Here is a 27,543-nt window from a genome sequence, read left to right on the forward strand (position 1 = left end):
GGTCATATTGTTTTATTTTTTTCTGGAGAAAGGTTTACGAGACTTTTTTGAGTGATTTACACCTCTCGGTAAAAAGGGCGTTAAAGCATAATTAAAAAATGAACATTATCAACTTTTAACTTCATATCACGAAAACAAGTGATACAATCTACCAATTCTAGTTCATATTTATTATTGTGTTTTAGCTTTGGTGTTGTTAACGGTCCTAATTAATTGGCGGAAGCCCGAAATTAGACAGCGACGTAAAAAGAAATAAGAAATCAACCACATTTTATTTAACGATTTGGAACGAATTGGGATGAATTTTTATACCATTTTGCACCGTTTTGCAAAAAAATAGAAAAAACTAATGACCGGCCAGAGATAGGTCCAAAAAGGAAAAAGAAAAAATGGTGCTAGAAACTTCATTTTTGTTTGGTACAAAAGTACTAAACTCTTCTTGAAAATGTTCAAAAACTAAGTAAGTAAAATAGACTAGAGGTTAAAAATGAAAAAATATATAGCCAAGATGTTCAAAAACTAAGTAAGTAAAATAGACTAGAGGTTAAAAATGAAAAAAAATATAGCCAAGATGCTCAAAATCTAAGTTTATAAAATGGACTCTAGGTAAAAAAAGGAACAAAAATATAAGATATGAAATATAAAAATATAAGATTTTAAGAGCAAACGTGTTACTCGTATAAGAACATTATGAATTTTTCGCGAGATGAAATTTTGCGAGGTAAACAATTTGCACAATTTCTTTCTATTTAATTTCGAATGAGCCGAAAAAAGCTCATGTTTTGCGTGAAGGATATTTTCACTTAGCATTTTAAAATGTTTTAATTGTTTTTAATTGTTGACAAAACTTTGCGAAAAAGGCGAACAATCGCGAAATCGCGAATCTAATCTCGCAAAAATTAATCTGATTAAAGTAATCAAGTACTCTTTTGTGCCTAATTGTAGGGGGAGGGGTTGTAATAAGCGGGAGGAGTGGGTACTCCCCGGTCTTAATAAAATGGGGGGCCGGTCTTAATAAAGTGATTTTCCTAAAGAGCCCTAGGAAAATGAAGGTTTTGCACTTTTTCAGAAAAAACCATAATATGGGTGGTGTCATAATTAAGTGATTATGGGGTGCAATTTTTGACCCCCATACAATTAGGCACACAAGAGCATATACAATCATGTATATGAAATACCCAAATATTTGAGTTGATGACGGTGAACCTCAGTAAGTTGGAAATCACGAGACAGTTTGACTTTATCCAACGACAAATTTCTTATGCAATATTTTTTCGCATGATAATGCAAACGAAAAATCGCAAAGTCCTTTTCCTTAACGGAATCCCAGGTGCACTTTTGCTTGGGACGTCTCATTAATTGGAGGAGCACCATATCGTGAGGCGGATCAAGGGGCGACTCGCTAATCTCGTCTGAGCATCCGTAGCATCTTTTTATTCTGCGATTTTTTCTTTGGCGAATAAGTGTCTCACCGATTTGCAAAGAAACAATTTCGTCCTGTATAATTGTCTGAAATACGAAAACATTGTAAAAATTATTAGTGTACTGCAAGTTTGTACTGCATTTTTTTAGCTGACCTATCGTGTGAAATTGGAGATAATGAATCCTATTTTTGAACCAAAATTACCAAAATTAAATTTAACCGTGCATTTACAATTTTTTCACAGTAGGAAGAGTCTTTTCCAATCAGATATATTCTTGAAGATGGTTAGAAAGAAGAATCTTCTACAGAACAAAATTTCCTAAAGAGAAGTTCGGGCAAAATTGGTGAATTCGATCGATAGCTTATAAGAAAATTAATTTTTGCGTGTATTATATTTGGCGAATAACGGAAGTGCGTTTTTGGTGGAGATTTCATTTAGCGAGTAAGCCAGTTCTAAAATAACTTGGCAAAAAATAAGGTAAACTTTGCTTTTACTACATGAAAAAATTAAAAATTACAAATCAATTTCAGCGACGAAAAAATTTATGTTTTATATTGGCAATTTTCAAAATTGTCGGATTTTTTATTTTAAACTTACTTTATTGCAATAAAATGATATGTTTTTCATATTTTGTGTTTTTGTTACCCCGACGCAATGACCATGGTACCACATTACCGGTGAGCAAATGTCACAACAAACCTACAAAGAAACGATACGAACACAATACAAAGCACAATAGAAAGTACAATACGAAAGCATTTGACAAGAACCTCTTCTCATTTTAATAGAACACTTTCAACTGTTTCAATGCAGAAAATCTTCCATTTTCATATAACCATCAAATTATATTAAGTTTTAGTTCTTAAAGTTCATCACAGTAAATAGAGAATTGTTTTAGCTAATTAACACGATAATTACCCATGGCCATTTCTTTGGTTTTATTCCAGTCTGTTTTGACAATGGAGGGGAATCGCACCGATCGCATATTCGGCAAATCTTTGTGCACCAGTCACCGTTGCCTGCGTAAAAAGAAGTCAAATAAAAATTTAAATACTTATCTAATTAAGGCGATTCTCTTGACAGAAATATTGTTTGACCAACAATTTGATTACAATATTTATCATTCACAAGTCAGCAATGTAAAAATACTAATAAAACGGTCTGATAATACTGATAAACTTACTTCCTAATTCAATCAATTTTACAGCGATCTTTTGACGGTGGTTCATCAATTCATCCGAATGAAAATGACTTGGAAGGTTTTCGTGCCTTAAAACACACTCCGCAAACTAGAAGATAAGAGTGAATTTCTAGTAAGACATAATTTTCAGCATTACTGAATCTAAAGAAAAATTCACGCTTGAAAAAGTCCTATGAAAACACAAGAGATTGACCAAAAAATGGCAAATTCATTCCCACAAAATGAATATTTGACGCTCACAAAATCCAGGTCAGCCAAAATTACCTTCAAGGGTTAATTTTGGCCGTTTTTGCGGAAATAATTCCTTGAGAAATTTTTGAGTTATTGGTTTTTCCACAAAACGAAAATCTCCCTTCACCTTTATGCAAATGACACCACATGAAATAGCGTCAGATTGTTTTGCATGCTCGACCTGGATGATATCCCACGCTTTATTCTTGTTTGAAGGGAAACTTCTCAACATGCTTGCTCTAAAAAGTTGTATTAAAATTCGTATTAAGCCATACATTGCGTGATCGACTATCTTTTCTTCAAAACCTTCGTCATCTCGAACTTTCACTCTTTCCATCTCTAACCTTCCTTTTGGTCGCTTGAAAGGTCGAAATGACGACCGTCGAGTGTAATTGACAAAAAACATTTTCAAACCTCTATCTACCAACTGACGGATAAAGTTAGTTTACAACTACAAATGAACATATTTTACAGTTGAGAAATACTGAGAATAGAGAATATCGCGGCATCCCGGTTTAATAAATCTCAAAAACCAATGTTAACCCATTGAATAGTTGCTTATTGTAAATAAAGAGTTGAACTTTATTAGCCTGGTTGCTACTGTTACAATTCAACTTCAAAAAAATTAAAATTAATGAATAAATTAAAGGAGAAACAATATACAACTTACTCCCAAGCTCGCTTGGTTTCCTCCATGATATTGCTGGATTCTCCAAAAGGGTCGATTAACCAAATAATTTGTTTTTTGGGATATACAACCTATGATAATTTTGAAATAAAAAATTGAAATTAAGTTTCAAAATTTTATTGGTAACGCTTCGCATGCAAGACCTTTTTCAGGCACTTTGATCGATGTCTAAGACTCGTAAGAAAGAAATACCCGTAATATTTCTTACTCTTATTTCTTGAAAAATGTCAAAGTTTTTCGTTATATAACCGAGAAGTACTGAAATTCGTGGCGTTGAAATATGCAAGTGTTTCATCTCCCAAGATAGGAGTTAGTTACCAAAAAGCGTCTCACCAATAAGCGCCAATGTTTTCCAACACTATACAATCCAATCAACTGGTCGGTTAAGAATAGGTCCTACAATGGAAAAATAGTAAAATTGATCAAATAAAGAAAGTACAAAATTAAACAACATATCGCTTGAAAACGACTTCAAAAAAGAGAAATGTCCAAAGCCTTATCTCAAAGCGAACGAACAAATGAAAGAATGAAACACCGGGTGCACCCCGGGTGCACCAATAAATTGATAATTGATTTCATTCTTTAACATTCGTAGAAGTTGAGAAAATTGGATACAAAGTGTCTTTTTCATGGTAAATATAATGTATTCAATTATCACCTGCACTGTAGGGGGCATAACATATTGTTTACTTCCATTAATCAATTCGTGCATAATAGCTGATTCTATGTAGGCAGTGGATGAAATCTAAAATAGCATCGCAGATATACTGTGGAATTTATCCAAAAGAAAATAACATTCTCCTTTTTTTTTCAACAAACAATAAAAATCATTTGCCATTACGGGGATTAAGTTTTTCCAGAAACACTGCAAAGATATGGTCGATGAACATAATTATTAAAAATAAAATTTGAAAATAAAAAAACAAAATTAAAAAATAATAATGTCTTACATTTTCGAGCAGGTACTTAATGTAGGAATCAATTACAGTATCGTTCAACCAATGATTGATGATATTCTTGATGTCACTGGCAAACAACGCATGACCGTACGGTTTAGATAGCACGATATCTTTTTTTGTAAATATGAAACTCAAAGTCTTTTGAAGAACTTAAAGGTAAAAAATATTTGATAATGGAGGAATGTCAAAAATAATGTTCGGACGTTAGAGGATATGGGAGACATGTAAATACACCCTAAGGAAAATAAATTTATACCAATTCAGATCTAGAAAGTTTAAAAATGTATAAGTACCCAATATACCTAAGAGGCCCCAACCGACATGAGGAAATTAAAAAAATCCTTTCTTAAAAATCGCTAATTTTGCTCTCCTTTTTAGGATTTTAAGGACAAATCTTCGGCGTTCTAAGTTATAATAACACTTGAAATGTACATATTTCTCTACTCACGCGAGCATTTCTGTGGAGTTACATTGATCGTTAGAGGGTCCAACTCATCAATATTAACATCTTCGCAATTAACGTCATCTCTCCTGTAAAATAGGGAAATTAAAGAAACTAGTCAGTAAACTTAAAGCGTTTGTGATATACGTAAGCCTTTTTTCTTTCCCGAAACTTTTTTTGCTGCGGGCCGGTGAACATTTATTCCTATCACCTGTATTCCAGAAACACAAAATTTGTTCATTTTATCCTAGATGTCCTTATTCTTATCAGAAGAAATAATAAAAACATAATGACAAAGAAAACTTACAAATCGATAAGATCGGAAGATTTTAAAACAGAAGTCTAAAAAATAAAGAAAGTCAAATAATATAATTCAAGTAATACATTATTCGTTTTTGAAGATTATACTACAAAGAAACTTTGAACAAAGTGGCAAAGTAATAAGAAATTGTTTACCTCCAATGCGGCCACAACCTCGTCAATGCCTAAAAAGGGATTCGAGATAAATAATGAGTAAGCTACATATTATTAAAGTTTCAAGTAATTCCAAGAAATTACCTCGACATCATAGGGTAAAGAAGCCTAAACTCCACGATAATTAGTTTTCGTACTTCAAGGATTTACCTGTTCTATTTGATAAAAAAGAAAAGAAGAAGTACCTTCGACGTGTTGTAACAGTGTCTGATCATCTAAACTGTTATATGATTGATTGAAATAATCTGACTCTGCATTCTAAAAAGAGAACAAAAGATTTTGTTTAATCTCATACAGAAGGATATATACCACAACGCACGAGGCAACTTTGCTAAGCACGTGTTTTATGGTACAATTTCGTCTTAACTTCTTAGGATTGGGCGCGCTACTTTGAGATATAATGATTTATTGAAATAAAACATTATCTTGCTTTAAGGTTTAGTTTTAATCAAAGCTTTCACTAAACAAATTAGAACCAAAATCGAGTTCAGTTCCCTTCACTTGCATTGTTATTTATGGTTCCATTAAAAATTAACTAAAATCAAAATATTATTTAGTGACAAACCGAGGTAGTCTTTTGTCTTTTTTCAGTCTGAATTTGAGAATCCTTCCCTTCAATAGAACCTAAAAAAGGTAGAATTAAGCATTAAGTTCACTTCACTCCGAAGTGATGAAAAGAGAAACTTTAAACTGGTTGATACTAATAATTTTAAGCAACAAACTTACAATGCCCAGAGGTGCTTGGAATTTCATTATCGACCATTTTGAGGATATCTATGATATAATAATGTAAAGTTAAAGTCTTTTGCACTAGCTCCGGCTACCAAAATGTGGCTCAAAGAAATTAGTGTAACTAGGATGTCTTGGTTTCCACATGGTGGCAGGAATTGGTCCATATAGTTTCTGAGCGGAATTTAACATATGGGGGGGGGCGAAATGGTTGAAATCGTTTTCCATTGTACAATCATATTTCCACACTAATGAGAAATTTGAACGAAAAAGGCGATTCGTAGAATCTAATTTTCATCTTACAGGCTTCTGACATGCGCTGAGTCTCTTGCATTGAAATTCCATGTGAACGTGATAAGGACTTTGCCATTTCTATATATAGAAACATACCAAAATGATTTGATTGGTTAAAGGCCCCCTAGAGATCCTACACTGAGTTTCAGAGGTAAATTCTTGACCTCTGTCGACAAAGCCCTGAAATCCCCATAGCAACCTTTTTTACAGCAAATAAAAAATATCTTTGATACAAAAAAGTCCTTTACTGTCCTTCTAAAATTAGAAATTTTTTAAGCGACCTTATAAGCAACTTTAGCCCTGGATTTCGAAAAATGCTTAGCAATAATTCCAGCCCTAAGCTCAATGGGTTGCTTATAAAAAGAAAATAGTCTACCCAACAAACCTTGAAACTTTTTGGCAACGATTGGCTCGTAATGCTGACCCATTTTGTGAAGGTGGATCGTACCATTAGACCAGTTGTTGTCTGAAGGAACGCGGTGGCCAATCTGTATCAAGGATCCATTTTCTGCACTTTCCCATGTAAAAACTTTGACATTTGTGGCATTTGTTAGAGAGTCAAAAATCGGCTCATCGCCAATCTGACGGCCGTAACTTTTTTCATTCAGGTATTTCCTTATCTCATTATCCATATCGACGTTCAACTCGTTATCACACAGAAATTTCTTATATTCTTTTTTCCTTAATAAATATTGCTGCATAACCATTGAACTTAATGCAACATAGGAAGGCTTCAAGGAAGAGTTCTCAGAAAAATTGAGACATATTTCCCAAGCGTATAGCAAGCAATGACCATCACCCGGAACCTCGATTACCGCTCGTTGACTGGGGTCACAAATAAACCTGAAAATAAAGCAAAAAAATTGGCAAACTTATATTATACAAGTTAAAAAGAGTTCAAATGACCAATGAGCAATCTCAATGACCAGAGCCTTGGAAAAAGCAAAATCTATATCTTAATCCATATCTGAAAATGCGTTTTTAGTAATGCCTCGCAATAGAAAAAAACGATAAAATGAGACAGAAATTTGATAAAAAAGATCTGGAATATATTTGATAGAAAAAACATTTGGAAACGTTCAGTCCGAGAAAGAAGGATAAATTTACGATAGATGATCCACCAATCTGTCAGGATGATTGTTGGTGACATCTGCAACATTTGGGTTCTGAAAAAGAAAGTCGAGGGTCAGTTTATGCAGCATTTAATGATATTCAGAGAAACATCAGGCTTTGGCTTTACTGTCACCATCAGCTTTGTATCTGGAGAATGTTCTTCAATTTAGAATAAACAACTCTCAATATAAATTGCATCGGTTTACTCCTTTAAAGAAAATTCATTTTGTCTATAGATTATGACTTACCTCGGGTTGAATCTTCGTGACTTTGGGCAAATTTTTGTCACTGGTATTGCCTATGTGACCTGAACATTGATAGAAAATTTTGTTTTAAATGTATTAACTTTACCCCTTAACACATAATGCTGTAATTAATACAATCTTAAGCTCTATCAAATTAGTCCATTTCAAAAGAGATGCCAGTTAAACTTTAAAAAGCACAACTTAAAACCTGTTATTTGTGTGTTTGTTGAAAAGATAATCGCACTGGAGATATTTTCAAATCATATAATTTAGAAAAAGTAAACAGCCGTTGACTTTGATGGAAATAAGTCTTCAACCAGTGAACGGCGCAAAAGAACAGAATAAAAATGAGGCACGCACCCTGACAATGATCTTGAGAGAAAGATGAAAAAGGATTTTCGTTCTCCGTTGATTTCAATGGTAGCGAAAGTAAATGAACCTCTTGACCATTTCGCCACATGTCTTCAAGTGTTCTAAGAAGGGTCATTCGCTCGACAAATTCTGTGCCTCCAGGCTCTGAAGCCAACATCGAAATATTTTTGCATACAGCGTCTGCCTTTCTATATCTTTCGTTAAAGTTAAGGGCTTTTAGAGGGCGGAATGAAGACGAAGTGGTCGTTAACTTGTCAAATTTATTGATTGTTTGTGTAAACAGCCGTTGGCTTTGACGATAATAAGTTTTCGACCATCGAACGGCGCAAAGAACGGGATCGAAAAGAGGCACACACCACCCTGACAATGATCTCGAGAGAAAGATGTGCCTGCATGGGAGATCCATTGAAAGATAAAAACAACAGTCGCACGAGTTAATTGTACTGTTACGTACTGTTGTTTTTTCGATTGCTGCTAGCTGCTCACATACAAAGTTAGCAGAATACGAAGTTAAATGATCGTAAATACTTTTAACACACGGATCGTGAGGCAGCGAAAGCTTCAGCTTTTGGAACTCTTTTGCAACATTTGCGTCTCTTTCAGTGCGTAAGGCGTCAAGTACAACGAAAAACCCACGTACGAACTCCTCAAGACTACAATGGTTGTCAACAACAGTTTTCAGTTTGCTATTGAAACTTTCAAGCCGATTGTTTGTCGAGTTAAGAAAGTCTCCAGCTTCTGCCTTAAAACATTTTACCCATTCTTTAGAAATAGGTTTCCAATTTTTATCGTAGTATTCAAGCAGGGCTGACGATTCTAGCGTTTGGAATTCTTTTTCAAACCTTTCAAAATCAGATTTTGTGTATGCGTAACACATACTTTCGAAGAGACCTTTCGCTGCATCTTTGATGTTAGGGGTCAGCGAAAGGGTGGATAGTTCACGTTTGAAAATCTTCAATGCATGATAGAGACAAATTAAAATGGGCACTCCGAGCAGCTCTGAGATTCTATTTCTTTCGTTGATATCCTTATCGGCCATTACAACTCGTAGTTTTTTGGTTGGGTTTTCCTCGGCAAAGGTGCCAATCAGCCAAGCGAGGTTTTCCTTTGTTTCGTTCACCATTAGAGCAACACCAACAACTTCACTTTGTCCCAGTGAGTCTTCTACAAGGAAAATGTAGGCTGGGATCCGAAGCTCGTTAACCTTGTAGGTGGCATCAACAAATAAAATTTCAGGAAATCGATCAAAGTTCACTTTCATTGACTCGTCTTGAAAGAAAAGACCGAGGAAGTTATCTTCGTTGTCTTTGTGCAAGTTAACTGAACAACCTTAAAAAATCAAGAAGATGGTCTTTTAAACATCTTCATCATCAATTAACTAGAGATTTAAGTTAAATCAGTTTGTCCAATTTTGCCGTTCTGGTTTATTACAATGTTTTTTAAAGCTGCTCTTTTTTGCATAACGTTATGATTAAAAAGTCACTAGACTGCAATTAAAAAAGAAGAAAAGCCTGATGTGAACTGAAAGTCTCTTTTGTTACATATAATTATCGATCCTATAAATTTCGCACTTTAAGTCTTTAAGATACTGCAGGTTATTATTCTCATAATATCTTCTGATGAAATTAGTTTCATTAGTTTGATGAATTTTTTTTTTCAAAGTTTCATCGATAAAAAATATCAATTCATTAGCATTACTCATAGTGCCGTACCCCCCTTTATAAAGGGGTCTTATGGAGAAAATTGTCAAGAGGAGAGTGCTTTTTGAAGCTTAAGGGGGGGGGATGAAAAGGGGGAAATATTATAAATAAAATATGTGGGGGGGGGCAAAGAAAAATTTGTGAAAGAATCTTCAAAATAGAGAGAAAAAGTGAAAATTTTTAGAGAGATAGCTCTTGCTTTGATTTTATTATATTGGATTTTATCATTACTTTAATGGATAAAATTTTGCGGATGATTTCGACCTGATCCGCAAAAATATATCCCTGCAAAATATTTTAAAATAGCTCTCAGTGAAATAATTTTATAAATAAAAGTTAGATTGGCTTCAACTATGAAGATTTGTTTAAATGCTGTATGCTGCAGAGACTGATTGCAAAAATAATGTTTAACATAATGTATTGGGGCCTTTGACTTAAGCTACTCCTTGTCCAAATGAGTGTTATAATCAAATTGATCATAAATAAATATAGGTAGGCTGGACTTAACCAGCATCTTTCCAATACAAATTGTGTTTATAGTATAGTAGGCAAGTCATTAATTAGTTATTTCACAATTAATTCTTCAATATTATGTTTGTTTTAAGGCAAAAAAAAAATGCCCAAACAGATTTCAGGTGTATTTAGCTCTACGAAAATATAAATGACAAAATTTCGAAACATCAAAAAAGTTTCTCTACATTTTTGGGAAATGGATCAAATTCTTTGTATTTTTCAAGGAAAATGGATTTAAAATTCTTTGTATTTTCCAAGGAAAATGGATCTAATTCTTTGTACTAATTCTTAGTATTGTTTTGGTTCCAATTTAAAATTTCAACGTTTTCATAAAGGGTTATGATGTATTTACTCTTAAAAAAAAATTAGCTTTCTCATGAGTGACTAAAGTTTAAAGAAATCGTGAAGATCTTTTTAATGCAGCTAGTCACACATGAAAATGTTACGATTTAAATGAAGCAAATATATCATTAATATCATAATGCGGGAAAAAACACGGCAAACGACAAAAGAAAATCAAGGTTAATAAATAAAAGGGAGCAAGTTTTTATTAACTCTTGTTATTATGGAAGTAATATGGATACATGTCGCCAGAAAAAGGGTTTTCCCTCAGTTACATCAGCTTTTCTTTAACGTTATTATCCAAACCTAAAGTCTAAACAAACAATTGAAAAGATAGCCCAGTGCCTTTCCATGTTACTATTCATCACAACTTTTTTGTATCGATCTATAAAAGATCGAGTTGAAATAAAATCAGACTGAATCCTAGTCTAAAGTTATAATAGATCAATGGTTAACACTTACCAAACTCATTTTTTAATATGTTTACAACACTTTGTAAATCATTTCGAGTCTTATCCACATCCTTACTCAGCTTGTTAAGATTGTGGACATCTCGCATTGTTACAATTTTTCCTGTTTTCTTTGCCAGTTCTAATCTTACAAGCTTTTTGTTAGCCTTTGCTTTCAATAAACCAATAGCGTCCTCTTTGATTTTGCCAGATAGTTTCCGCTGAGGAGCATAATGTCTGAATAGATTCTAGATGAAGAAAAGTTTCATTATCAGCTGTGAATCTTTATTATATTACAATTCTTTTTCTGCTTGATTCAGCCTGATTGGCAAAAGTGTATGTTAAAAAATTTCTATATTTTTTGTCAAAGACTGCCACATTGATGTCAATATTATAATAAGAATGTTGAGTTCTAGTTTTGCTACAATAAACCCAATAATTTTGCAACATTGCAGCAAGTTTTGCTACCGGGGCGGATAGTTTTCCGACTTGCCGTCGAAGTACTACTTTTTCACGATAGTTAAGCTACCATTTTTGCCGTGAATTGCTACATTATTGGATAGTTCTACATTTTCGGTTAGTTTTCCTACTCCTACCCACAATGCATTGCTTCTAAACATTACATTGGAAAGTAAGCGGCGCGAAAGAAACAAAATAAAATGGCTTATTGGAGAGTTGGGGAACTTGTGTAGTTGTTGAATTATTGTGAATATTAAATGATCTCTTATACTTTTAAAGTTTTTTGATATGAATCATTTATCTAATTTGTATAAAATAATATGATACTTACAAATTGAATGGAGTTATGTTGCTGCTACATCAAAAGAACATAGGATACGTCTGATCCAGAGCACTATGTGGATGGATACACACAAGTCATTGGACATTGGAAGGTGAAGGGAATCACTACCTGCAGTCTTGACTTTACTATATTTAAGACAACACTGGAGGGAGACACTGTCTCTAGGACACAACCCACAATGTGCTGACTAAATTATTTTTTGCTTAGGGTAACAGACAATGACATTCTAATGCCATGCCTGAATGAAGTAAACGCAAAAAATAGTTGTTTAGAGAACACGGCTGTCTATTGCATAACAAATGACCTCACATTACATTACTTTCCCTCAGCGAAGAAAAATAGAAAAATATGATAAATTATCTTGTCTCTCTCTAGGTATAACTGCTGTGCAGTAATTAGTTATTCAAAAGACGACCCTGCCGATTCCTCGGACTCTGCCTCTGCTGAGGATTTTCTTGTTAAATGTCCAGGGATTTTAACATCTATTTTGAAACTTAGTGCGCCTGGGACGCCCTGGACTTGGTGCATTGTTCGCACTACGCATGTGAAAAGATAGAGAAACATGCTATACTGGCAATGTGATATGTCATAATACTGGCCATGCAGCATGTCATACCGGCCGTGTGCAGCGTGGCGTGTGAAGGTAATCGCACAGTACAATTAGATGACCGTGCAGCGTGTCTATGTATATATATGTTCTCCTAAACAACGTCTATTAATTTGTTGTCTTTGTAGGCTTGCTTCAGGTCATTGCTTGGTCCAATTATAGAGCCTGGCCATCCAGGCTTAATGGTAGCCATCAAAGAATATTGTTCTGTTTGTATCACCTGCCCACCTCATATTTTCCGCCAATTTTCCGATGCAGAGAGCCTGAACAACACCGGCAAGTTTCTGAACTATACAGTAATTTCCGTAAGGCACCAACTCTTTTTCAAAAGACACAAACCTTTTTTCGAAAGGCATAAACTTTTTTTCAAAAGGCACAAACTTTTTTTCGAACTAGGCACAAGCTTTTTTTTCAAAGGGGCAAACTTTTTTTTCAAAGGCACAAATTTTTTTCAAAAGGCACNAACAACCGCGACCATTGCCTTGTAAAATCTTGGACGCTAGATTGGCTGTTACATCTCACCGTCGTTCCCCGATTTATTGCGCGATTAATGTTACCTCGCTAATTGATGTCATATGATGATCCAATCAAACTCGAATTAACCAAATGTTGAACGAGGGGCCAATTAAAGGTAGTCAAATCAATCGAATAAGTCGAATCAATCGAATTAGTCGAATCAATCGAATTCATGAGCCAATCGAACGTGATCGAATCAATCGAATTAATCGAATCAATTAAGTTGTGGTAATATTTGATTGATGTTCGATTGCGTTTGGCAATCGATTGCGTTCAATTGATTCTGCGTTCGATTTGTTTGACTGACATCGTCTGGTGATCTTTCAAACGAAAACTCAAATGGATCCTCAAAAACAAAGTAATAGTTTGTAAAAATTTGTAAAAAGGTTTATTTCATTAGTATTAGGGTTGGCAATTGAATAAAAAACTACAAACAGGCAGGGGACACCTTTTTTGAAAATTTGGGCAAAATTCTTGTAAATGACCCGCTTTAGACTGAAATTTATTTTACAAAAGAAAAATTTGCAGCCGTCTGGGTGGAAATTTTTTAAATAAATAATGAATTAAAAGTGCAAATGAATACGTGAATAAATCTTGACTATCTTATAAATTGAAAATTCAATTTGAAATCTGAGATTCACCTTGTTTTCCTTGCACCTTTGCTTCGAGACTTGCACTTTCCCCCTTCTATACAAATATACTTGATCTCAAAGTAAATTAAAGATTTATTAATGTTCTTGTCTTTGGAAAGACGCTTAGTATTTACTGCACTTTCCAATTTTCTTGAGGCAGCAATGGACAATTCTGTTGAGTGGTCTTCTTTGAATTTTTCAATTTTATTCAAAAGGTCTTCAAACGAAGAAAACTTTTCACCAACTGTAAACGAACATTTCTCATTAGACATTTTTATTGATTCATTCTGAAAAGAGAAGACACAAAGGAAAATTGAAACAAGAAACTACAAAAAGCGTTGGCTGGCATGGCTGGGTTGATATATATAATACATTTTACAACAGAAAGTGTGAAAGACGTGTGTGAAGTGTATTGAGTGAGGACCAACACCTAGGTTTGGTATATACAAACACAAAGTTTAAACCTACCTTCAATATAAGTACCGGTCAGCCGGCCGTTACAAATACATCACCGTGAAATTTCCAAGAAGCACTTTTGCTTACAAAATTCAGTTTTACAAACCCAATTTATAACGGTGTATATAAACGTAAAGCTAAAGCTAAATACTTTACTTTAAATGGTATTTTTCCAGGAGCTATATCATTTAAGAAGGGGAGATTGGTGATAAAAGAAAGACCCAATTGACCCCTTCACCTTTTTTTCCGAACTATGAGTAGAAGAATGCACACGTCAAATTTTTTCTGTGCTGCCACGATCCTGAAAATGCAACAATATGGCGGAAATCAACGAAAATTCTAACAAGGAAATTCAACAAAATTATGGATATTGCACACCCAATAACTGTTTAACAAACACCATCATAGCAGATAATGACACCTTACAATGTAGGAGATGTGATAGACTTGTCCATTATGCCTGCTCTGAGCTACCGGCTTATCAGATTCAGATTTGTCTGCAATATAAAAGCCGGCGCTTCGAAAGTGTAAATTGTGTTAAAATAACGCCACTCTTACTTGAGAGGATTAAAACAAGCAGACAAAAAGCTCGCAGTCACATCACAACAAAAGAAGCAGATAAAGATGAACATCAAGGATCGAAATTAGGTTTCAACGAGAGAATAACCTCTCTAGAAAGGAAAGTCGAGAAGCTAATGGATAAAAAAGACGTCAACAAAGAACGGAACAACAAACGATCTGAAGCACAGCTCAACAATACAGAAACAAAAAAACAATCATATGCAGAAGTCACCAAAGAAGATCTACAAAAACAAGAGGTGACCATAAAATCAGTGAATGAAGTGGAGCGTTGGCTCAAATCAACCAAGTGCAACATTGAACATCATGGTGCATGATTTAGGTGAAAACAAGCACGAAAACGAAGAACAGCAACGAGTTGGCGACAAAGATTTTATAGAAAGAATACTGAAAGCACAAATGGGTTTCGATGTGACGATAATCAAGGTAGAACGCATAGGTGCTCGTAAAGATGAAATGTATACAAATGAACGATGGAGACCATTAAAAGTTACAATAGACCTGAGAAATACACTTCTATAAATTAAAATTAAAATTAAAAAAATGTTTCGTGGTTAAAGAAAGAAATGCATTGTTCATACAGTTTCGGCAGTTCATACCATACTCATTACAAGTATAAACAAGTCAACACCAACCTGTAATCTGGCCCCTGATGTCTATTATTTAGGGTATGTATGGATGGTAGTAGTCAGAGCTCCACCAATTTCCGTCGATGCATGCTGATTTCTGATCATAAAGTTTGAGGTCTGATTCTAGTTTTTTTAAAACTTTGGACTTCAGTGAGGCTCGAACTCACTTATGAAAAAGTCGCATAATCTCAAGGCCATCACTTTATCCACTCGACCACGGCAACTGGGATCGTATGCAAATCTTTTAATATTTATAATACATTCTACCGTGAGCCTATCAACAGCTATATAGAACGGTTAAAGTCACGGTAGGCTAAAAATAAAGTTCCGTGGTAGTATCCACTTCGTACACAAAAAGATCAGCCACCAAAACCAGGAGACCCAACCAGCCAACTACAACCACAACTACAGACCAAGTCATTAAATCACAACAATGCTTACAGGATTCAGTAAAGATCACCAAACCAGTTAAAGAGTATATTTTTGATGATTTTTTATGCTTTGTCAGTCAGTTTGTAATTTAATTGTCTCCAGATCATTCATTCAGCCAGAGACTACTGTTAGATAATAGATAAAGATCCAGATGTCAGAACCTGTCAGACGGTCTCCCCACTCGATCAATAACTTTTTTTAATCAATGACAAACTCGATGGATTGGATATCGATTGATTCCGATAACATTTAACAAGGCTCGAAACGAAATAACAATTTCAAGTGATATGGCAAAAACATTGTGGCATGAGCAATATATTTTTCAATTAACCAACAACGAGCAATTATTTTATTTTTTGACAATATATTTCGATCTATTGATCATCTTCAGGTCTAAAATTCAATAAAAACAAGATTATAAAAATCTCCGATAAAAAATGTATATGTTCACATATCTACAGTAAAAACAACCATAAGCTTACAGAAAAAAGTGAGAAATGAAAATGCTACTGCAAAAAAAAAAAATATAATATGTAATAAAATTGTTGCTACTAAGGAAAATCCCATGTGACAACAAACAATAAAAGAATAAAAAACTACAATTAAAACTTGACTACTAATGTACGGCTTTCATACTCGTCTTTGTGTGTTCAGTTGAGGCTTTAATTGATTAATAAAAAGTGCCTCTAGTGTCATTAAATGGCTTGCCGAACGAGAACTACCTTTCAAAATGGCTACGTCATCCATTGTTAAGGAGTGCTGGCATGACGTCATGTGAATGGTAACGGGTGCGTTTTTCCTACCGTGCTCCTTAATTCGGGTGATAAGATGTCGCCGTGTTTGGCCGACATAGCACGAATTACATCGTGGACAGGTAATTTTATAACTACTACACCACTTTTTAAGGATTTTTCCACGGAGGACTTCAATGATGGTAGCACTGTTTTTAACTTTTTCAAAGTAAATATGACACGACAAGGGGCTTTCAACTTTCCAAGGTTATATTTCAATTCCTCAGATAATTTTCCCCTGTATTCAACAAAAAAACATTTTCGGGTCATCTTCTTCATCTTCATTTTCTTCCACCACAGGAGGTTCTTCTTTTTCAAACAATTTTTTTTAAAGTATCTCGTATGATAGAATCAACTAGCGGTTCAGGATATTGATTTCTGTTAAGGATTACTTTAGCACGCTCTAAACCCTCATGGAATGTTTTGTAAGAGCTACATGCTCTGAAAATACGATGAATCATTCCAATAACAACAGACTTTTTATACTTTAATGGAGCAAGAGCGTGAAAATTCATTAGTAAACCAGTATCTGTGTCTTTTGTATACCAAGACGACTCTAACTTATTCTCTGAGCGGGTAATCTTCATATCAAGAAATGGGATTGTACAACAGTTTGTTTCCCTTTCTACGGTAAACTTCAGCGACGGATGTAGCGAATTTATCTCTTCAAGTTTCTGGTCGATAGCGTTCTTATTTATATCTCGTAGTATATCGACGAGTATATAATTTCAAGTGAGTCGGACAAAATGTCCGATCAGGGTTGCTTTAGCTTTAGAAAACTCTGATTTTTGGGTCGGACAAAGATTAAAAGGGTGTGTGAATAATATCTCTTTTTACAAGGTGCTTGAAAATTAAAGGCACAAAAATTAGAAATAAAAGACAAGCAAAACCGGTTGTATTGTGTTATGTACTGTATTATATTAAAAACTCCAGCATAAATCGCAATAATTCCACATGCATTTCAATGCGTTGGCAAACGATATCATACTCCAGAGGATGCATCGTCTCTTATTTTCCCCCTATTTTCTACTTTCTTATCTTCTATTCTGATTTTCTGTCTTTCTCAAGTGTTTCTAACTGTTTTCTAAGTATTTTTCTGAAATTTGCCCGTGCTAGGGGGGAGACGATAATTACAAGGTCTCAAAAGAAGGTTGTCTATTGCTCATTCCGACATCGACTATTAACCTGACTGAAATTCGAGCCGTTACTAGCAACCCTGCGGGGCCCAAGGCGCCGAGTATGCACCCGGCACAGTGACAAGCCGTTACTAGCAACCCTGACCCTACCTAACTGTTACCTAATCAATTCCAAACAACAAAACCCCCGGAAAATTTAAAATGTCGGAATGAGCAGTAGACAACCTTCTTTTGAGACCTTGTAATTATACTTTTCCGTGGCCGTGCCGGTGAAACAGGTCTCCGACCCCGGCTCGAACCACCGAATGCAAGCAACCTTTGCTAGTTCTATTAAGTGATCACATAATACGCTAACGTACATTATCATGATATTGAAAATAAAAAGTTATTAAAAATACCTAATAAAATGAAAACAACTAAAGCTAAAAGTGGCTGCAAGAAGAAGTAGTGAGATAGCGAAGTAGCGAGATATGACTGAAGCTGAAAGACACCACCACCAGTTAGGAACATTTGGCGAGTTCCTGTACGCGACCGCGATCTAAAAAATCATAACAACACTCATTAAAAAATGACGTTCGTGTCTTTTCGCACTTTTTATAGCCTAGAGACGATATAGCAAACATAGTAAATATAAGCACTCTGTGCTTTTAATTGGCTGAAATTTTTTTTTGCGTCGGAAAAACTTTTTCAAACTCTCAGCAATAATTGACCAAACAGTTGCAATGAAAATTATCCAGCACATTTTTTATCTTCTTATCTTCTTAATCTTCAATGAAGCACTCAAAGTTTACCGAATTTAAGCACATTAGATATTCTTATAATTATCAATATTCACTAAAACACCGTTCGTTGTGCGCTGCGGTGGAGTGTATGACGTAACTCGCGCAGTAACTAACTCGCCTTTTATTGGAAGATCATATTGGGCGTTTTGGCGTTACCACCTTCGAAGCTAGCGGGCGCCCCTGTCTTTCTGCAACTCTTTCCACCATTTTAGACGGTCATAACAATAGATCCAAAAGGGCGCCATAATCTTGGAAGATAATTTGTTTTGGTCTCCAGCTTTGGGAAGTAGCAATGTTTTTGGTTGTTTTTGATGGAAAATAGAAAGAAACTTTACAAGTGGCATTTAGTGCTACTCCATCATTTTCACATTTACGGGATTTAATGAATCGAAACAGTTTCTTAGGATTATTTACCCCATCTGGGCTTACTGTACACAGTTTTTGACAAAGTTATTGAATGCTGATTTGCAAGCTTTCCTGCATTTGTTTGTTAGCTTTTTGATGCGATCCCAGTCTGCACGTTTTGATGATTTTTTGGCTCGCTTGTAGGCCCTCTTCTTTCGCCGAGATAACCTTTTACATTTCTGTGTTATCCAAGGTTGAGAATAACGACTTGATGTGTATTTTGAAGGGACGGATAGCATGGCCTTTTCGATAAGAGAGCTTTGAGGGCTTTCCACATGTCATTACAGGGGATTCAGAGTTGTAAGTAGTGGTAAACTCAGCAATTTCAGCAGAGATTTGATTTACTAACCCAATGCCTAACCGCTTACGCCAACGAGACACAACAGAGAACTGTCATTCACAAATACTTATAGCGTGTAATTTACAGACCTTAATTAAGAAAGCTCCCGACCCTACCAGTGCCGCTACAAGGATCCCTATGGGATCCTAAGTTAAGTCACAGGGTACGAATGCCCCTAAGAAGGCCTTCTGCCTTATATTGTGACTCTCGAGCTCCAACCCTAACCCTAACTGATAATAACCGAACCCCCGTCTAGGTCCGCGGATTGAAAAATTTCACTTGCATCCTGGAGTATGATATCGTTTGCCAACCCAGTTGATGCAAGGGAAACTTATTGTTTTTGTTTCTTTGTATCCATTAAAGAAAACTTGGAGTTATGACATTGCATCTAGCAAAAGGTCTATTATGTATTATACTGTTAAATACCGTGAATGGTCCTAAATCCGACAGCCTTGCCTAAATCCGACCCCCCAAATAACTGCTATGAAAAAAAATTCTATGTTTACAAACATTCCCTCTCCAAGTTGAACAATAAACTAACTATTGCCACAAGGACTCTCGAAATAAAACATCTAACAAGATTAACTATAATGTCAAGATGTCAATTAATGTGATCAAAAAAGTGTGAGTTGTAAAAATAATTACCTCTTTTATTCTGAATCCGTTGCTCGTGTTTAAAACGTTAACAATTTATGTAATGAAAAATTATGTTTTGTATAAGAAGCAATTATTGCAATTTTGTTCAATTGGTTCAATGTATTAAATCTCTCAGTTTAGTTGACACTTTGGTATCTTCATCGCGTCACAGCAAACCTTTTGTTTTTATTTTAGTTTGTATCTTTGAAAGACCCCATCGGATTTAGGCAGGGCTGTCGGATTTAGGACCACTCACGGTATGCATTATGTTACGATATTATACAGTTAGTGGAAGTACCTTGATTTTAAGCATGTTCAAAGTTCACAATAACAACTTTCTTTTTATTACGGAAACCAAACGAGTGAGAACAAGTCATTAAACTAAAAGTCAGCGCTCCGTGGTTGTGACGTAGTTTACAAAATTGTTAAGATAAAATTACATACTTTTTAAGAACTTTTTTCTACAGTACGCCATTCTTTGAAGTCTCTTCGTAGGAGGATATGTATGTGTCTTTCTGTAAGGAATTTTATAAACACTTCATGGCAGATTTAGACGATCAGAAAACGAAAGCTTCTTCGTTTTTCATTTTCACATTTATGGGGAAGAATGAAATTTTCAGATAATGGCAATGCTTTATTCAGTATGAGGATTCCCATTTCCGTAAAATCACAATTCCCCATGGTTGCGAAATGGTTGGTGGCTGTGGGTAATTCCTTTGTTCTTTTTTTTTGTTCTATGTGACATAAAGACGCTTCGTGTGTCAGCATTTTCAAACTCAAGAATCTGACTCTTGATTTGATATTTCAGACCCAACCTTTCTGACTCATGACTCATGACTTGTGTTATTGCCAAACTCATGTCATGCTGTAATAATTTGTTATTCAATTATGATTTATGGACTAAGAATTCTCCTAAAGGCTTACTATAAGTTGGTCTAATTTTCTCACGTCTATTGACACCCTTCAGTTGAGTTGGGAAAAAATGTTGATTGAAACTTAATTTTTTTTGCTTAAAAAAAGTCAGAGAGGAAATTATTTTTTAAGCAGTGATTTTAAGACCTTCCTATTATCTTTAAAAAAGGGTGTCAGAATTAGATGAGGGATGTAGACATTAGACCCTGAGACCAATTTACAGTATGCCATCATACCTTTTCTTCATCTTTTTACTTTGAAATGGGACAAGGCCAGACCCATTGCTTGTTTGGTTTGTGTCATTGAAGCATGAAAGAGTGTGTCTGTCAGTATAAAATTGGAACATTTAAAAAAAAATTTATTCTTCAAAAATGATCTTAGAGTCAATAGATTCAACCGCTGGTTTCCTTAGCTAACAATATTTCTAGCCAGTTAGGTGGTTCGATTGGCAGAGGGAAGGTCAAATGATGTAACACCAGACTCAGACCCACATTTTAAATATGTGTTACTAAATACTTGGATTTTAAGGCATTGTCATTTAAAAATTCCAAACTTGAGGTCACAATCTTAAAATTTGAGATTTGCTAATTTAGTTAGATGTGTGATAAAGCGTGCTATCCAGCAATTTTAATTGTGAAGTCTAAACTTCTAAAATGAAAATTTTTGCCACGATTGAATTTTGCGAATTTGCAAATATAAAGATTTAAAAAACTTGTTTTGCTTGGGATTGCTTAGAAACAATTCTGGTTCATATTTTTTGATACCTCCTAAACAAATCGACATTACGATAAAGATTTATTCTAAACCACAGAAAAAGCTTCAACGTAGGAAAAGAGAATCAGAATATCAGCAAGAACACCCAGGACACAATTAAATAAACCCGACTGTGTCATTTTGAACTAACTTTTGTCCAACATTTTCTTACTTATCCTTATAGTTTTCAAATTTGTAGTTTTTCTAAAGAATAACAAATATGTTGACAACCCTTAAAATATCTGAAAATAACTGTTTCAATGATTCATATTATATGAGAAAGATTTGGAATATGAGGGAAATTTGAAAATTATATTTTGCAAATTTTCGCGAATTGAAAGATTTTTAAAAATTCAATATATGGTATTTTTCAATATATTTTTTCCATGCCAAGGTCTGAAGATATTATAAGCTTCCTGTTGGGTAAAGTTTTTTTTACTTCCCAGGTAGCAAATAACCTGACTGATTTTAGATTTTCCCTACTTAAGTTTTAAGTTTGGTCTTCTTAAGTATTTCATTATCATCACATGACCTGAAAATATTCTTGGTCTAATATAATGGGTTGCATGTTTTTTCTTGTTCATAAGTACATTATTTTCTTTTGAAATTATTGTTTTTGTTGTAACATGAGATATTAAGACAGCTAAATAGCTGATTTTAGTTTAAGAGATTCAGGATACATAAAGTTTTAACAAGGATTTGTTTAATATATTTCTAGACAGCATAATGAAAGATTATGATAATCTTACTCACTTGTCTCTGAATGTAAGAGTTTACAAAAAACGATGGTTGATATTGCTGGTTTTCTCCATAAATTCATTGGCCAATTCAATGTTATTTACCTGTATAACCTCAATCAATTTAATTATATCGAAGTATTATGGAATATCCCCTGAACTTACTGATTGGGCTTCAAATAGTTTTCCATTTGTATTTGTTTTCATTGCTCTACCCTTTGCATATTTCATGGATTCATTTGGTGTCAGAACATTACTACTAGTTGGATCAAGTTTGAATGCAATATGTGTTTGTTTACATCTTGCTGGTACATTTAGACAACAAGGCATATGGTTTGTATTAGCTGGCCAATTTGTTGCTGCTTTTTCGGTTGGTGCTTACCTTCAAGTTACGACAGTAGCATCAGTTTGGTTTCCAGAGTCTGAACAGGCCATAGCTACTAGTATAGCACTGGCCTGTAATATAATTGGGAATTCCATGGGATATTTACAACCTTCATACATGGTCCCAGACAGTGAAAACATGGACAAAATTTATAAAGGACTTTTTGAAATGAATATATCTCATGTTGCTTTTCTTGGGATGTGTTTGATATCTACATATTTGTTTTTTGAAGAAAAGCCCATATTACCACCCTCATATGCCAAAGCAATTGTAGATAATACAAATCATCCTGAACAATGTGTGGAAACTCCTGGATTCAAAACATCACTTAAAACACTCATCACTGATAAAAACTTTGTTATTTTTTCATTTGTTTTTGGCATATCATTTGGATTAAACAATATGTTTCTGATTTGTCTCAATCAGATGTCCACACACATAACTAATTCAACCTTTATTGGTTGGATCGGATTCTTTGGAAATATTTCAAGTTTCTTTGGAATTTTAATGTTTGCAGCTATTCTGGATAAGTACAAATGTTACAGGAAAATGACCATTTTGTTATTTTCTTTGCAGATTGTGTGCTGGGTATTATTTTCTATAGTTTTACTTTATCTGAAAACGACAGTTTCATTGTTCTTGACCTACATATTATTATCCTTTTGCAATGTTCCGTTCATGACAGTTGGATTAACGTATGTCACTGAACTGACTTATCCTATACCTGAAATTTTCTCAACCGCACTTATTATGATATTTGGAAGTTTGTGTGAAGTTGTGTTTGTACTTGTATTTGGAAAATTGATTGATGAGCAACTCTTGTTTTTGATGTGCACTATTGTTGGAGGGTTGTATGCCGTTGGTTTCTTATTGACTTTTTTTATCAAAGAAAACTTGAAAAGATCCCAAATTGAATCTCAGAAGTCATCAATACCATCAACCAGCCCAAAAGGAGTTTGATGGCAATTATAACAATCTGACTGAAAATAAACATGTAATGAAAGAACCTAACATGGAAATTCCAGTTTTCAAACATGCTACAAACAGAATACTATTCAACCCTTAGGCATATGTCTTAATTATATATCTAGAGAGATAGGACAGTATAGAACAAACTCTTCATACAAAAATTATGGGAAACGCATATTTGGACTTTGCAATCTATGCTGCACACAGGCATTTAAGCTAAAGTCTATTTTATAATGTATATATCTATCTATTATATATCTATTTTTAATGTTTTGTATCAATTTTCTCGTTTAAACTCTATGATTTATTCCTATCTATCTCTGATCTATTTTTCTTTAGTAGTAGTACTTATCAAAATTTCCAATCTGACCAGGCTAGTTTATTTCTAATGCAACTTGATATGTATCATACCACAGAATATACTGTTCGTTTCATATCTTTTAATGGTGTTCATTTTCTCCACACTGACTATCACATAATCATAACACAACTGGTATTATTTCATACAACGATTTTAAGAAAAGTATACTAGAATCAATTTAGTACTGACGTCTACTTTTCTTAGAATCGTATGATTTCGCCCTGGTTGCACGTTATGCATCCAATCATGTTTTTCATACAACTAATAACTCTTCTAACATTGAGTAGATACAATTTTTTTTAGATACCATAATGACAGACACTGAAAAACTTATTAATTCAAATGATGACATACAGACACCTTCGACTGTTAAAGTTTATAAGAAACGATGGCTCATATTGTTAATATTCTCTATTAATTCGATGGCTAACACAACTTTGTTCACATGTATTACTGCTATTAACAAAATTGTTTGCAAGTATTACCATATATCACCTGAGTTGACTAACTGGGCCGGAAATATTTTTAGCTTGGTTTATGTCTTGATTGCCCTTCCATCAGCTTACTGCATGGACAATTTTGGAATCAAAACACTTTTGATAATTGGATCCAGTTTAAATGGAGTTTGTGTGTGTCTTCATCTAGCTGGTACAACACAGCAAGGGATTTCGTTTGTTATGACGGGTCAGATTTTTTCTGCTTTTTCGGTTGGAGCAGTAGCACAAATACCATCACGCTTATCTATGGTATGGTTTTCTGAACAAGAGTATGCAAAAGCTATAGGTTTATCAGGCATATTCAATCTCATTGGACAAGCTATTGGTTTTTTACAGCCCTCTTACATGGTTCCAGATAGTGACGATATGGATGAAATTTATGATGGATTATTGAGGATGAATATCTCGCATGTTGCTCTCTTAGCTGTGTGTTTGATTTCAGCTTATTTGTTTTTTGATGAAAAACCTCCATTACCACCCTCTTATGCAAAAGCTGTTCTCGATAGTTCAAGCATTACTATCGACGAAAGAGTTGCAACACCTTGCTTTAAACAATCCTTAAGAATGCTTCTACATGACAAAAATTTCATGATATTTTGTCTTGCTTTTGGTATACAGGCAGGCTTATTCAACTTTTTTATCATTTGTTTGAACCAAATGGCAAGTCACATAGCGAACTCCAAAGACATTGGTTGGATAGGGTTCACAGGCAACACTGCAACTATAATTGGTGTCATTGTCTTTGCTTCCATTGTTGACAAATACAAATGTTACAAGAAAATGATGTTTTTCCTGTTTTTTATGCAAATTCTAAGCTGGATAGCATTTAGTTCTGTGATATTGTATTGGAAAGTCAAATTGTTACTATTCCTTACATATGCTGCACTTTGTATTTTCAGCATCCCTTTTATGGCTATTGGTATGTCTTATTCTGCTGAGCTGACATACCCAATATCAGAAGGACTTTCAAGTGGTGTTTCTTTGATGTTTGGAAATGGTTTTGGGTTTCTTGTTATCATTACCATGGGAAGATTGATTGATGCTAACTATTTGTTTTTGACATGTGCCATTGTTACTGGGTTCTATACCACTGGTTTTCTCTTATGTTTCTTCATCAAAGAAAACCTGAAAAGATCAAATATTGAATTGCAGAAAGAAAGAGTTCCTCTTACTCCAGAAAATACATGAATGAATCGTGTTGTGACATTTTATAACAATGACTTGACTTACTTTATAATTTATTTATAATTTATTTATAACAATAGTTTGATTAAATGAAGTAGCACACATAGAGTGTTCAATGTAACTTTTTATCATGCCATCATAAAATTTTCAACATTTCCTACTGTGTAGATGTTAAAGTGTATAAATAAGAGCATGAATCTGGTAATGTAGCCCACTTTTCGATTTATTAATATTTTCCTACTTTGAGGCTTTGGTAAAATCATATTAAATCTTATTGTTTCTGGTCAATCTTGATATGGGCAAGCTTAAACAGTCATTTTTGGACCTACCCCGGTGGAGGTCCTATAAATTAACCTGTGTTTGTTCGTCCGTTCGTCTGTTACCAACTTTTCTCAGGATTAAATCATAGGAATCTTTTGATTTTTGGTACAAAGGTGCAAAATGGTAGTGGCCAAAATGTGACGGAGCCCAATTTTTGAGAAAAAAAATGTTTTTTGGCAAATTCGGGCCAAAAAACGGCTAAAAAAGAGTTTTTTGGATCATTGTTTTTTTCAGATTTTTACATGAAAGTAGGTAAAAGATGGCTAAAGCAGATTTTTGTAAAAAAAGAATTTTTCAGCTCAAAAAACGCATCTTTAATTATAAGAATCACTATTAATAAGCATACATCAATGTTCTTAGCCAAATTACTCAATTTTTTAATATGAAAGATGTTTTTTTTGCTCACGAAGTCTTGAAAATGAAAGAATATTTCAAGAGCATGAAATTTTGGTTTCTTAACGTTTTTTTTATAAGAAACAAACGACTAATTTTAATAGATCGTTACTATTTGTGTTCTGAATGATTGTTTAACGGTCATGCTCACGTAGATATCAATTATATTTGTTAAAAAATGCATAACCAGGTAGGTCCATAAAAGTATCACTTGTTTCTGATATAACAGGTACTCAAATTTTCCTAGAGGGGGCTTTCTTTCAAAATGTGAACGGAAATAAGGTTTTTAAAAAAATGATCAATATCATTGTATAATAATTCATCAACATCATGCTTTTTCCAGTTTGGTTTTTGTTGTTCTCGCAGCCAGAGGATATGAAAAATGAAAACACAGTGAGAACCGCCAAAAAAAGTTTTTTTGGCATATAAAATCAAAAATGTTGCGGACATAACTTTTTCCGTTCACAAATTTATGTCCGCACAGATTTGACACAGAAAAAAATTGAAAAGCTTTAGCTCACTGGTTTTTACATTTTAAATCCTTCCTAGATAATGGGAAACTAGAGCAAGTTGCAAAAAAAACGCCAGTTATCCTGGCCAACGCAAAAAATTATTTATTAATTAATTTTAGTGAACAGCGTCTTGTTTCTGTTCACATTTTTGAATTATGTCTGCACATTATTTAATCCTTTAAATTTTTCATGGATTTATCCTTACTCAGCTGAACCATTCAAAAAGTACGTACGCTCAAAATCGGTGAAAATTGACCACCCCCTCCCCTTGTACGCTCTCGTACGCTTTGGCATTACCCCTCCCTTAAAAAAAATTTAGATCGTATTAAACAGTCTATACAAAGGTAAATTAGTTTGTCTTTGTTGATGATATAATCCGAAGATCTAACCAAACTTTGACTGAAATTTCGTTGTATTGAAAAATGTCAAAGCGTACGTACCTTTCTACCTGACCTCCCCCTCCCCCTCGTACGCTTTCGTACGCTTTTGGTAGTACCCTCCCCCTCCCCCTCAGAGCGTACGTACTTTTTGAATGGTCCATTGGCAAGATTTCCAGTTTATTTACCTCTTTTATATGTATTTCATGTTGCAGACATAAC

The 27,543-nt window shown here is 34.3% G+C and overlaps 3 protein-coding genes across 3 annotated transcripts; 2 read left to right on the plus strand and 1 right to left on the minus strand.

Annotated features, from left to right (window-relative positions):
• Window positions 1-1,062: 1,062 nt before the first annotated feature.
• On the minus strand, window positions 1,063-14,005 carry LOC136800094 (uncharacterized). Its single transcript, XM_067056705.1, has 22 exons — window positions 13,868-14,005; window positions 11,190-11,424; window positions 8,161-9,501; window positions 7,804-7,862; window positions 7,550-7,608; window positions 6,828-7,285; window positions 6,452-6,520; window positions 6,146-6,193; window positions 5,985-6,043; window positions 5,605-5,677; window positions 5,402-5,430; window positions 5,253-5,287; window positions 4,952-5,034; window positions 4,495-4,652; window positions 4,203-4,289; window positions 3,878-3,940; window positions 3,527-3,615; window positions 2,984-3,095; window positions 2,608-2,713; window positions 2,343-2,443; window positions 2,022-2,123; window positions 1,063-1,509 (listed from the first exon to the last, which is right to left on the minus strand). Exons 1-22 carry the CDS (start codon window positions 14,003-14,005, stop codon window positions 1,162-1,164), a joined length of 3,852 nt encoding a protein of 1,283 aa, XP_066912806.1. The 3' UTR covers window positions 1,063-1,161.
• Window positions 14,006-22,192: 8,187 nt separating this feature from the next.
• LOC136800161 (heme transporter FLVCR2-like) lies at window positions 22,193-25,927 on the plus strand. Its single transcript, XM_067056776.1, has one exon. It carries the CDS (start codon window positions 22,311-22,313, stop codon window positions 23,664-23,666), a length of 1,356 nt encoding a protein of 451 aa, XP_066912877.1. The 5' UTR covers window positions 22,193-22,310; the 3' UTR covers window positions 23,667-25,927.
• LOC136800160 (heme transporter FLVCR2-like) lies at window positions 22,378-25,927 on the plus strand. The gene has a single exon (XM_067056775.1). It carries the CDS (start codon window positions 24,348-24,350, stop codon window positions 25,719-25,721), a length of 1,374 nt encoding a protein of 457 aa, XP_066912876.1. The 5' UTR covers window positions 22,378-24,347; the 3' UTR covers window positions 25,722-25,927.
• Window positions 25,928-27,543: the final 1,616 nt, after the last annotated feature.

The sequence above is a fragment of the Clytia hemisphaerica genome, unplaced genomic scaffold, assembly GCF_902728285.1.
Source record: "Clytia hemisphaerica strain Z4C2 unplaced genomic scaffold, Clytia hemisphaerica genome assembly, whole genome shotgun sequence".
Taxonomy (NCBI): domain Eukaryota; kingdom Metazoa; phylum Cnidaria; class Hydrozoa; order Leptothecata; family Clytiidae; genus Clytia; species Clytia hemisphaerica.

Excerpts from the sequence above, each read along its gene's own strand:
- LOC136800094 (XM_067056705.1), bottom strand. The coding sequence starts at position 14,005 with ATGTCTAATGAGAAATGTTCGTTTACAGTTGGTGAAAAGTTTTCTTCG. Across the intron at positions 7,609-7,803 it reads TCACGAAGATTCAACCCGAG|AACCCAAATGTTGCAGATGT; the intron begins GTAAGTCATAAT and ends TTTCTTTTTCAG. Across the intron at positions 1,510-2,021 it reads TATCATTTTATTGCAATAAA|ACAATTATACAGGACGAAAT; the intron begins GTAAGTTTAAAA and ends TTCGTATTTCAG.
- LOC136800161 (XM_067056776.1), top strand. The coding sequence starts at position 22,311 with ATGAAAGATTATGATAATCTTACTCACTTGTCTCTGAATGTAAGAGTT.
- LOC136800160 (XM_067056775.1), top strand. The coding sequence starts at position 24,348 with ATGACAGACACTGAAAAACTTATTAATTCAAATGATGACATACAGACA.